This window comes from Dreissena polymorpha, chromosome 14 (genome assembly GCF_020536995.1).
Source record: "Dreissena polymorpha isolate Duluth1 chromosome 14, UMN_Dpol_1.0, whole genome shotgun sequence".
Classification (NCBI taxonomy): Eukaryota; Metazoa; Mollusca; class Bivalvia; order Myida; family Dreissenidae; genus Dreissena; species Dreissena polymorpha.
Window position 1 is genome coordinate 25,470,280 of NC_068368.1, and position 13,791 is coordinate 25,484,070.

Genomic DNA, 13,791 nt, shown 5'->3' on the forward strand with positions numbered 1-13,791 from the left:
TGACGGACAGACAGATGCCATATAATTGACCTTTGACCTTGAAAGATGACATTGACCTTGACCTTTCACCAATCAAAATGTTCAGCTTGATGAGATACACATGCATGCCAAGTTGCTATCTTCAATATTGCAAAAGTTATGGCCAATAAACTTTACAGACGGACTGACAGACCGACTGGCGGACAGTTCAACTGCTATATGCCACCCTACCGGGGGCATAATAAAAAGTTTGTTCAAATATTCATCTAAGAAAGGTCAGATTGCAAAGAAGCCCAGCTGGCATTCAAGGGACAATTTATCATATTTCTGCTTGAAATTCAAATAAATAGGTGCTGTAACTCACTGTAAGAAGGGCACAAACTCCTCGTCTACCTCTGATATCACGGGCCCATGGCCGGGTGCTTGGAGAAGTTTCGTGATGTCCATCGCTGTAAATACACCCCATGTACAATAATACATTTAACCCTGTCCCACTCAGAAGCAAAGTGCAAATGGCTATGTGCAAACAGCATAAAACCGAGTAACTCGCAGTCTGTTCAGGTTTTATGCTGTTTGCGTATTATGTTCATCTTATATGCATAATCTTGCTCTCTTATAATGTTTTGCAGCATGTTTTAAATGTATGAGCATTCTGATTGTTTTGCACATATTAACTGTGGTACTGGTTTTATTTAACCCTTTTCCACTCAGAGGCAAAGTGAATTGGCTATGTGCAAACAGCATATAACCAGAACAGCCTGCAATTAACTTGCAGTCTATTCACTTAGTGTTCAGGTTTTATGCTGTTTGCTGATCATCAGTACATGTATCTAAGGGTTGGAAATGAAGCCTTTAAAACCTGAATCTATTAAGAAAGGTCTTTAATTAAACAAGAGATTGCCAAGCAATATGGTTACCTACCGGTGAAACTCCACCATTTTCAGTATTTTTTTTTAAATATATTTGTTGCCATAGCAATCTTAATTCTTGACGTAGGAACAAAGTGAATTGACGTGCATTATCCCTATATTGCCATCTGTCCATGTTTCAAGTTTCATGAAAAAATATGAAGAACTTAAAAAATTATCGCAGGATCCAGAAAAGTGTGACAGACTGACAGAGCGCAAACCATAAGTCCCCTCCGGTTTTACCTGTAGGGGACAATTAACTTTCTGAGGGACTACAATTGCAAAAAAATACGTATCTTGGTGGGAAAAGTTTAAAAAAAAAACAGTCACAGTGCAGGAAGTGTTGCTTTGCAATATTTACTGCTATCCGTTCACTTTTGTCATATTGTTGCTACCCATTCTACATTCCAGGAGTTTCTAAATGTAAAGTGTGATTTCATTGGTCAATAGTATGTTATCAATGTTCATGAAAATAAATTTACATGCCAGTTCCCCAACATTATATAATGTTGTGAAAAAGGATTATACCCTGGGTGTCAAGGATTCTGTCATCATTTATAAATATTCAAAACTTATTTTTTTTTGTTTTTATATAGAAAAAAAAGAAAAAAGGAGGAAACCTAAAACTTACACGCTGCCCCAAATGGTCGACGTAGACCCTTCGTCTGTTTTTTGTCATCCGAATCTTTGTGATCCATCACTCCTGCAACACAGGAATAAAAAAAATGACATGGAAAACAATCTGTGTTTTCTTATACAGATCAGGGGTCGAATTCCAGAATCATGTTAATTTAAATTTTATTTGTACCCTTAAATTGAGAAATTTTCTTAAGTGTTTCATTTCATTTTGCAATAGCTTGGCATCAATATATACATTGAAATAACATCATGATTCCAATGTTATTTTAGGAGTACCAAAAAAACATTTGTTTCGTTATTTAGTAAAGAAACAAAACATTGTAATTTTGAACTTAAGTGAAATTATTTAAGAAATGGCTTAAGATGTTTCTGTAGTACCACCCCAGAACAATACGCAAACCTTGCAGCTGAATAATTCATGACAGCCTATATATACTGTTTCCTTAAAGATTGCCTTCGCAAGTTGACAGAGCAAACGCTTAGCTAAATTGCCCATGACCTTTCCTTTTTATAGTGTGTGCTAATCCATTATTAATCGACATTTTAAAGACTTGATTTAAAAAATTCATTTCTGGGTTGTTTTCCCCAGGACTATTAATAAGTCTGTAGACTATCTTCAATACTTTTAAACTTTATTTATTGTTGTCAATGAAAAACGTCGCATAAAACTTCAAACATCATATTGTTAACTTTCATGACCTCATTTAACATTACAAAGCTAAAATGAAAGGCTACTGACCTAATATGGAACAATACACATTCTGCATGAGACATGGACAATAAAAAAAGTATTCTGTAAGAGTTAAGATACAAAGTTATACATGTTTTATTCAAGTCCTTGTTTTTTAATTGGTATATTTAATGTCATTTCCATATTCACATTTACTTATGTATCACAGAAGATAAATCACTATAAAAAATGAACTGAAAATGACATTAGTGATGAACATGAAATGATTAACATTTAATTCTCAATTCCTGTTTTTTTTAATTGGCGAATTTCTTATTTGCATACAAGTAATTAACAACAGTATAATCTACAAACACTCTAAACAACACCATGGCAAACAAACAAGAAAACTCTATGTAAAACAGTCTTCACTACATATAAGAGAAACATTATCTATAATTATACCAAATCACAACATACAACTTTACAAACTATTTATTGAGGGTTGATCATGTAACTGGTGTGTGTGAAATGGTATTGTTAAGCAGATATAACAACTTGATGATAAACCCTCAAAATAATAAAAGTTGGATAGTAAAAACAGCCATCACTAAAAATTATATAGGGTAGGCAAAACTAGTCACTTGTTTGATTATTCTATCGACATACTTACATTCAAATAGCTAAAACTCCATTAAATATTCTAAAATTTGAATTATATTAAAAGCCAAATAATTTCCCAATTTAAACAAGAGCTGTCAGAGGACAGCGCTCTCGACTATTCGAGTGCTTGCTGACAGCGCGCTCGACTATTCGAGTGCTTGACAGTATAACGTAAGCCATCATGGAGAGGGGGTATAATGTGGGTGTGTGGTGTGTGGTCATTTAATAGATGATATTTAAAAAAAAAAAAATGGGGGGGGGGATTCTGTGGTGGGGCGTGGGGGATGGTTTGGGTGGAGTCCATTGTGGTATGTCAGGTAAGTGTTGTTTTGTCAAAGTATGAATCAAATGTGATCATAAATAAAGAAGTTATGGCAATTTAAGCAAAATTTATTATTTTGACCTTGAGAGTGAAGGTCAATTAAAAGGTCAAGGTCAAATTCAACTTGCCAGGTACAGTAACATCATGATAGTAAGAAAGTACTTGAATTAAAGTGGATCTAAACACAAAAGTTAACAAAATATTTTTAAGTTACAAAGACAAAAAAGCGAGTTTTCTAAGTCTAAAAAGCAATAGCTATGATACTATAGAACTAAAATGGACCAAAACACAAAACTTAACCAAATGTTCAATTATCTAAGTATAAAAGGGGCCATAATTCTGTCAAAATGCTTGATACAGTTGTCTGCTCTTGTTCATACATTGGGGTCATGTTGGTAAAGAAGTATGCAAAATATGAAAGCAATATGTCAAAGGACATAGGAAATATTTGAGGTGGTACGCAAACTTTAACATAGATTTATCAATAATATGCATATTCTAAGTGAAAAAAGGGTCATAATTCTTACAAAATGCATGATACAGTTGTCTCATTCTTGTTTATAGATTGGGGTCATGTTGGTAAAGAAGTTTGCAAGATATGAAAGCAATATGTCAAAGGCAGGGATCATATTTTCCGGCAACATCAATCAGTCTGGATTTAACTGGGGAAAATGTGTCCGAAAATTTATATCTGAAATCATGACAAATTACATTAAAATATATACAAATGATTTTGCCATTCATGAAGGTAGTATAATAAATGTACAAGTTAAATTCCCTTAGGCATTTTTTTAAATGGTAAATACGAGTTTTCTCAATTGGTTTTATCATTTGCTATTTCATTGTTGTTTCGTGTGCTGTTTTATATGACTTTTTTCATTGTTGTCAATATTATTAATCTGTGTGATTTGATACCACACATCTAAACTTCTGGTCGTGGTTATTCAACAACAAACAATAAAGTACACGAATTATTTTGATTCTTACACGATTTTTACTAAAGCTTTATACAATGTATTATTTTTCTTGTGTACTATTTTATGTGAAGCTCTACCCATAAAATAACTTTCGGCTGTTCTGTCGATCAGATCCGTGACTTTTATTCATTTATTGCCGGATTATAACGCTAGGTGGAAAATGTATCGGCATGTTTTGTTTAGTTACAGCGCATGCGTTCAGTGTATAAGGTCCACCCACAATTATTGCAGGATATCCGATTTTCTTCTTTGTTTATATACTGTTTCATGCATGAAATGCACAATTTCCACGAGGATAACATCAAGGTTTTCATCTCCAAAGTAACTGTCAACGATTTTATCGTGGACGAGTACATGTTACGGACCGATTAATTAATGTGCTAGGTATAAGCCATTGAAATTATCGATTGATATTGACACAGGTTATTCACGCATGACTAATACACAACCGCGCGAATATTTGCTGCTTGGGGTCATACTAGTGATATTAGTTGGCTGACATGCAATAAACTGGTCCTGACCGGTTTAGAGACTGCAGCGAATGGTATATCACACCTAATTGAGATAAGAATGTAAATAGGGTGTGTAAGCATGTTCACTGTGTAATCGATTTCATGACATGCGAATTTTAGAAAACAGAATAGGACCGAATGTTTGGGATTTTCAATCGGTCTTTCATGACCCCAATCGGTCTAGGATCGACAAAACCAAAAAAAATATGATCCCTGGTCAAAGGATATAGGAAATATTTGGAGTGGTACGCAAACTTTAACATAGAGTTATCAATAAAATGCATATTCTAAGTGGAAAAAGGGCCATAATTCTTACAAAATGCTTGATACAGTTGTCTGCTCTTGTTTATAGGTTGGGGTCATGTTGGTAAAGAAGTATGCAAAATATGAAAGCAATATGTCAAGGGACATATAAATTTTTTGGGGTGGTACGCAAATTTTAACATTTGCACGCTAACGTTAAAGCCGACGCCGGGGTGAGCAGGATAGCTCCACTATATATATTTCATATATAATAGTCGAGCTAAAAATTATTATTTCTAAACATTTAAACAGTTTTTCACCAAAAGCTACAAAACCTTGATTTTAATGGTACATATTAGTATCAGGGGCCATTTTCACAAACTGATTCTTAAACTTAAGTCTACAAATTAAGAATATTCTTTAGGCTTCTGTTTTAAGAAGCATTTAAAAGTGTTGTCTACCATGCAATTTCCCATCTACATGTACAATTACAACATTATTTTCTTAAAAAAAACAGTTTGTTTATGGCATAGGCATTTTTATTTGCCTGCATATATTAAGGTAGGAAATATGGGCCAAGGTAACTTGTAATATGTTGAATATGCGGCACAGTGTCAGATGCAACAGTAAAAACAACTATATTCAACATTTGTCAACCATTATTGTAAATTTGCTAGTAAAACCTATCGCTTATAACATTGTCAAAACCTTACATGATGCTGTATTATGATCACATATTCAGCCAATATAACAGATAATTTGCTACAGTTAATTAATTCATGTCAGTTAATCTCAGTTTTAACTCATTAATAGTAACAGTGTGTGGCTTTTTTAGAATTTTATCACAAGTTCAATTCAAATATGTAAGACACTTGCTGACTTCTGTTGAAAATCCATTTATTGAAAACCAAAATTGTAAACCCTTTGCATGCTGGGAAATTTGTCGTCTGCTAAAATGTCGTCTGCTGAATTTCCAAACTTAGCATTTTCTTATTTTTTTTTTAAAGAAGACTATAAGAATAGCAAACAGTTTGGATACTGATGAGACGCCACGTTCTGTGGCCTCTCATCTGGATCCAAACTGTTTGCAAAGGCCTTCAAAATTCGGGTTCAGCACTGAAAGAGTTAATGCATAAACCCTTTCCCACTCAGAGGCAAGATGAAAATTGCTATGTGCAAACAGCGTTAAACCAGATCAGCCCACCAGTAACTCGCAGTCTGTTCAGGTTTTATGCTGTTTGCTGATCATCAATATCTAAGGGTTGGAAATGAAGCCTTAAAAACTTGATTCTTGAAAGAATGGTGTTAAATTAAATTTAATTTTCGAAGGGACAACAAATGCGTCAAAATATGTATCTAAGTCGTAAAAGGGGAAGAAAATTATGTAAACTTAATTCAGTTGAGATGCGTGTAACTGGGTGATAAACCTCTTTAAACAGACGTAAATCATTAACACTTTATTGAATTTTACCACAAGATTTATTTCTGAAATTCTGACCTTCATATTATAGCTATTAAAGGATGCATATTTAACAGTTGGCATAGAGATAAATTCAACAAGAGCTTGTCACAGTAGTACCAAATCCCCGCCGAAATATGTTTGCTTGTATGACAACATTTGTTTTAGAGAGTAGAATAATATTTGTAAAAACAAATAAAGGGAGATAATTCATTATGCTCTGCACAAAAATTTAAACCAAAATTTACTTTAAAATTATGTTAAAGGGGAGATAATTAAAAAACTAAGGTAGATAGAGTTATACTTCTTGGTCACTGCACTTCTCCTAGTTGCCATATGTTTATATTTCAAGTTTCAAGTAAATCCCTTTAGTAGATTTAGAGTTGTGCTCCGGACAAAAATTAACTTTAAAGTTATATAAAAGGGGAGATAATTCAAAAACTAAGGTAGATAGAGTTATGGTTCTTAGTCACTAAGTTTCAGCCGGACGGACAGACTGACAGACGGACAGGACCAATTACTATATCCCCTCCGAAAAAATTTTTTAACGGGGATAATAAGGCTCATCATTTTGTGTCCCAATCCATGTGAACGATGTGGCAGTATTTAGTTTATAATGTGTTCACTTTTGCAACATGGTCAGCATTTCATAAAGTGTTGTTAAAAGAACAATAAACAACATGTTATCATGTGATCAGTAATTCATGAATATCTATGATAATAAAACCGCATTGGATTGGATGATTGGGAACCAACAGCCAATGTATTTTTCATAAACAAGAGGGCCTGAAAGGCCCAAATTCGCTCACCTGAGATAACAAGATATTATTGGGATAAATCTTCTGACCAAGTTTCACAAAGATTGGAAAATAAATGTGGCCTCTAGAGTGTAAACAAGGTTTTACTATAGCCATATAAGGAAAAATGCCCCGCCCCCTGGCAGCCATGTTTTTCAACCAACCGGCATCATTTTTGAACTCGTCCAAGATATTATCAGAACAAATCTTCTGAACAAGGTTGCATGAAGATCGGACAGTAAATGTGGCCTCTAAGAGTGTTAACAAGATTTTACAATAGCCTCATAAGGAAAAATGCCCCACCCCTTGGAAGCATTTTTTTCAAGCAAACATAATTATTTTCATACTCATCCAAGATATCATTGAGACCAATCTTCAGACTAAATTTCATGAAGATTGGACAATAAATGTGGCCTCTAGAGTGTTTACAAGGTTTTACTATAGCCAGATATAGCCATATAAGGAAAAATGCCCTGCCCCTGGTGGCCATGTTTTTAAAGCAACCAAAACCATTTTCGAACTCATCCAAGATATCATTGGGACAAATCTTCTGACCAAGTTTCATGATGATTGGAAAATAAATGTGACCTCTAGAGTATTAACAAGGTTTTACTAAAGCCATATTAGGAAAATAGCCCCGCCCTGTGGTGGCCATGTTTTTAAACCAACCGGCATCATTTTTGAACTCTTCCAAGATATTATTGGGATGAATCTTCTGACCGAGTTTTATGAAGATCGGACTATAAATGTGGCCTCTAGAGTGTTAACAAGATTTTACTATAGCCTTATATAGCCATATAAGGAAAAATGCTCCGCCCCTTGGTGGCCATGTTTTTCAAGCAAACGTAACCATTTCGAACTCATCCAAGATATCATTAAGACAAATCTTCTGACCAAATTTCATCAAGATTGGACAATAAATGTGGCCTCTAGAGTGTTAACAAGGTTTTACGATAGCCATATAAGGAAAAATGCTCCGCCTCCTGGCGGCCTTGTTTTTCAAACAACCGGCATCATTTTTGAACTCGTTCAAGATATTATTGGGATGAATCTTCTGACCAAGTTTCATGAAGATTGGACAATAAATGTGGCCTCTAGAGTGTTAAAAAGATTTTACTATATTCATATAAAGCCATATAAGGAAAAATGCCCGCCCCTTGGCAGCAATGTTTTTCAAGCAAAGGTTACCATTTCTGAACTCATCCAAGATATCAGTGGGACAAATCTTCTCAGTAAGTTTCATGCCCCGCCCCCTGGTGGCCATGTTTTTTAACCAACCGACATCATTTTGGAACTCGTCCAAGATATTATTGGGATGAATCTTCTGACCAAGTTTTATGAGGATCGGACTATAAATGTGGCCTCTAGAGTGTTAACAAGATTTTGCTATCGCAATATATAGACATATAAGGAAAAATGCCCCGCCCCTTGGCAGCCATGTTTCATTGTCATTGTCATTCATGTATCATTGAAACCAATCTTCTGACCAAATTTCATGAAGATTAGACAATAAATGTGGCCTCTAGAGAGTGAACAAGGCAAATGTTGAAGTCGCACGACGGACGACGGACAACGGATGACGGACAAAAGGCGATCACAAAAGCTGACCATGAGCACGTTGTGCTCAGGTGAGCTAAAAAGGTCTATATGCAAGTGGATAATGTTGCAAGCGTAATATGAATGTCTCAAATAATCCCAGGGTCAATTTCATCAGTTGAAATCTCGGCGAAAACCACACACCTGTATACATGTAAGCCAATAAAAGAAAATTGCTTATTAAATACAGCTGAAGGTACCAAATACAGTCCACCCTCGTTATCTAAAAGTCGGCGGGAACAAGAAAAAATATCGAGATAATGAGAGTTAGAGACATCGGATAAGGCAAACTGAGACGAAAGTTTACCTTGTTTTTAACATCTAAATACCTGCTAAGTGGTCTTACTAAAGCCATCATCGTGTGGCATAATACTCTCTACTACCCTATCTATAACCTTATATATACGCGTTTTTACGAGGCACGTTAAAATTTGCTATTTAACAATTTTGCGATCATTTAAATCCAAACTGTAAACTGCGACAGTATATATACGCACAATTATAACTCAATGCATTTTGGAATGTTGTTTGTAAAAACCATTAGTCTTTTGGCAGGCTGTGTATTAATTGCAGTTAAAGTGACAGTTAAAGTGGCAGGCCTTACTCAAGTGTTAATGGCTAACGACATTACACACATGTGGTCATTGATGCAATTAACAGATCAATTATCTACCGCACAGTATCGGCAGCAGCCAGGCGAGGCGGGACGGAAAAGTATCAAAGACAAAATTTCTCACCTTTGCCGACACTGGGACAGTTATTCGCACTTCGAGATAAACCACAGTACCGTAATTACTCTATGTTTTCGGACACTAAAAAATAAATTCGTGTCCAAAAACTTAGATACAAAAAATATTCACAAAATACAGGTGTCCGAAAACTTAAGAGTCGAAAATTGAAGTGTCCGAAAATAGCATCAATTGCATCAACGACTACCGGTAATAGCACGCTCTTGTAAAATACCATGCCATATAGTATAAATTACAGTTATATATAATTGCACTGCATTTTAAATAATTTTAAATGCTTAATTTATTTGACAGAAAGTTACTACAAGGTTGTTCTTTGACCAACAAGTTCAAAGATGATGAGCATGTGATGTACCGATACTCTCTAGTATGAACCTATAATACGCAATAAAAAAAGCAAACTATGAATTCTTTGTTTGTTCATTTCCGATAGTTGTTGTCTTATACCTTCCATTGTTCGTAAAACTTGCAATAGGGTGCATCACTCTTTGAAGCCTTTAGTATTTGTCGCAGTTATTTTACTGAGAAGGGGTAGTACCACCGTGGTAGATACTTGAACTGTTAATTGGCACTACCCCTGGTAATTGTCATAACGCTTATGCTATCTGGTGAAACCATTGTTTAATACCGGTTTAAAGGTTATTTAACCAATAACGCAAATGTAATGGTCCATTGCCCTCAGGCATGCACCTGCCATGTTTTTTTCAGATGTTAATCTGGTTGTAAAACCCCATGATCGAAGTGTCATTAGATATCAAAAACAGGACCTAAATTTGGTAAAATAGCGCTGTAAAATATACTGTCCGAAAACTTAGAGACTTAAATTATGGACAAAAACTCGTGTGTCCAAAAATTAAGAGTCACGAAAAATAATTATTTTTTGCTAAAAAAAGGGGTGTCCGAAAACTTAGAGTGTCCGAAAACATAGAGTAATTACGGTAAATACATGTAAAATCGGGACCCGGGACAAATTTTTATATCGAGCAATCGAATTATTCGACATAACGAAAATCGAGATATGTGATATTTATTTATATATATATATAAAGAAGAAAAAAAGTTGGGACATTGAGCTGACTTCGACATATCGAGTATATCGAGATATTCCATGTCGAGATAACGAGAGTAGACTGTAGTTTTTAAAAATAATATAAATATTAAAATATTTGACTGAATATAAATATAATTAGACTGAATGAAAATATGAATACTTGAATACCAATATTCAATTCAATCCCTACTAAAATTATTTTACTTTCATAGATATTAATATAAATACCTGATAGACCCAGAAACTATTCCCGAAAAAGGTAAAGAATGACATTTAACATTTTTGCGAAACATTCTAGTTCTAATACACTGTAACATGCGATATTATTATAGTTTCTCTGAATATCATGCCTACATGATGAATTTAGAATTGTTAAAATATTTGTCATATGACTTGATTTACTTTTAATTATTTAAATGTTGTAAGAAAATGCTATGATAAAGGCTTAATATTTTAAATATATAAGAGTATTATAAATTTATACATCACCAGTAATAAACTGTGCATTTCTTACTTTTTCGGGGTGATCATCTTGTTATTAATATATACTGCATAAAATCAATAATTAAACAAGAGCTGTCACCATAGGATGACTTATGCCCCCTATAAACGCTTGATAGAAGTTATGAGCTTTTTTCTAAACCTAAACGCAGATTTCGAAACCTAAACGCGGACACTAAGTTCAAGGTCAAGGGGTCAAAATTTGTGTGCGTATGGAAAGGCCTTGTCCATATACACATGCATACCAAATATGAAGGTAATATCTCAAGGGACATAGAGGTTATGAGCATTTTTCAAAACCTAAACGCAGATTTCGAAACCTAAACGCGGACCCTTACTTCAAGGTCACAGGGGTCAAAATTTGTGTGGGTATGGAAAGACCTTGTCCATAAACACATGCATACCAAATATGAAGGTTATATCTCAAGGCACATAGAAGTTATGAGCATTTTCGAAACCTAAACGCAAAGTGTGACGGAAAGATGGACAGACAGACGGACAGACAGACAGACGGACGGACAGTCCCATCACTATATACCCCCTTTTCTTCGAAAGGGGGCATAAAAATATCCAAAAATAACCAAAAAAATCCAACCAGACTACAAAAAACGTAAGTTAACCTCACACCAAAACCATGTGCAATGTAACCTATATCAACACCATATCAATGTTAACCTATCAGACTTCACTGCACTCTTTGCATTTTTCCTGACAATACCTCTAAAACCAAATCCAGGTCTAAATATTGTAGTTTTCTGATGGATACCGGTTCGGTTCGAGTTTTCTTCTTCGACTGTTAAAATGGTTTTATATTTTAAAGTTTTTTGTATTAGTGAAATAATAAATGGTATGGAAATGTTTCATTTAAATAATGCACCAATTCCTACCCATGTCCCAATGGCATTAACAAGAATACTGGGGAATTTCAGTGAGTGAGTTAATTAAAGAGCATACATGTTTATATTGTAATGCCATATAGCAATACAAAAGTATTTAATATGCTAGCAATAATCTTCTACTACCGGTTATATTGAAAAGCATCAACTAAGCAACTAGCTAATGTTTTTGTGAGGATAAATAGTAAGACCATTTGAATGTTTCATTTCTATCATAACATTTTTCAACAAAACAAGGCTTCCATGGAATAGTCAATAAAAGCGCATCTAAAAAATCTTTAAAAAATACTAGATATTATTATTTGTCAAGAGAAAAGCATTTTTAGAAAAAACTACAAAAATACTAGATTTTAGTATTTAAAAACAGCAGGTTAAGTTACATTCAATTAACATTCATCATATGAAACAATGCAGCCAGTGTCACAAATGTTAACATTTTATAAGCATTTTAGTATTTTTAGGCTATTGTGCATTTTGTCCACTGCAGAGAATATTTTTGCTTAGCAAAAAAGCACAAATTACACCATTTTCTTTTAAGCATGCCATCTATATTTCATTACAAGCCTACTGAATAAAGATAGTCTCTGTTTGCAAAATATAGTATAGATCAAACGAAAATGGCATTTTGAGAGTAAAATTTCCTCTGGACAAACAAATGCACTATTTTTAAGAACAAATAACAATATAAGAACAAAAAGTAATAACAAAAATGTAAATATGGACTTAATAATTGTCTATTTAGAAAATGTCACCTGTTTTATGTTGTTAAATGAGCCTCTTTCTGGGAAAATGGGTCTTAATGCATACATGTTAAATGTAGTCCCAGATTAGCATGTGCAGTCCACAAAGTGTAATTGGGAGAACATTTTCCACTATTATTGCTTTGTTTAAAGAAAGTCTCTTCTTTGCACACATCCAGTTAAGGGAGAAAGTTGTGTCCCAACTGTGCTGGCTCATCCGGGACTACACCCTACTCACATGCTTTAAGACTCATTTGGAGAGAGTGAGACTCAGATTAAGGATGATGATCTGTGCCAGGTTGTCTATGTACATCAGACAGACGGATATCACTTACCGTTTCGAACTATCTGGAATACCAAGAACACCTTCTCCAAGTGTCGATCTTTGGCATCTAAATCCTACAATGCATTCCATTAAAAGATGGAAAAGTGTTCATTTTATAGTATGAATGCTCCTGAGAAGTTTGATGTAAAAAGCAGATATGTTATTCAATGCCTAATATTATATGATTGTTATTATATCTATTGATTGCATAAAAAGTACCACTTCTATAGAGACACAAAAGTTTACAAGAATAAACATTGCTTGGCCTGCTTAATGTAATTTTTTTATTCTTTTGGTCTTTGGAAATATTGTTTTTCTTTCGTCATACTAACCAAAGTCAAAGTTAAACCAAAGATTAAAGCAGAAATACAAATTGTTCTTATTGCTTTTTAGGTTATTATGCTGTCATGGCTGTCATGGACGGATAACAACATCCCAAATTGGCTTAAAAATTCTAGTATTCTAGCAATGTGTAGCGACAAGTTTTTACAAGAGGGCCAAGATGGCCCTAGTTTGCTCACCTGAGAGGAGTCAGTTCATTTAATCTTTACCAAATGTCAAACTTGACCTAGTTATTGTCCAGACAAACATCCTGGTCAAGTTTCATTATTATTTCATCTGCGAGTCACAATCAATGTACCTATGAAGTTTCATGATCCTAGGCGTAAGCATTCTTGAGTTATCATCCGGAAACCATTTTTCTAAGTTGAGTCACCATGACCTTGACAGACATTGTGTTAATACATTTTTTGGCACTGTGACCT

At 34.4% G+C, this 13,791-nt stretch overlaps 1 protein-coding gene across 18 annotated transcripts in view; it reads right to left on the bottom strand.

Moving 5' to 3' along the window:
• LOC127858677 (dedicator of cytokinesis protein 1-like) overlaps positions 1 to 13,791 on the bottom strand; it is a 158,031-nt gene that overhangs the window by 120,842 nt on the left and 23,398 nt on the right. For all 18 annotated transcript variants that reach the window (XR_008039019.1, XR_008039018.1, XM_052395889.1 and 15 more), the window contains 3 exons: positions 13,038 to 13,101; positions 1,519 to 1,590; positions 344 to 428 (listed from right to left, as the gene is read on the bottom strand). Coding sequence is in view for 16 of the 18 variants with exons in the window: in XM_052395889.1 (XP_052251849.1) it covers positions 344 to 428; positions 1,519 to 1,590; positions 13,038 to 13,101 (221 nt within the window). In the remaining 2 variants the exon portion in view is untranslated. The remainder of the gene's footprint in view (positions 1 to 343; positions 429 to 1,518; positions 1,591 to 13,037; positions 13,102 to 13,791) is intronic.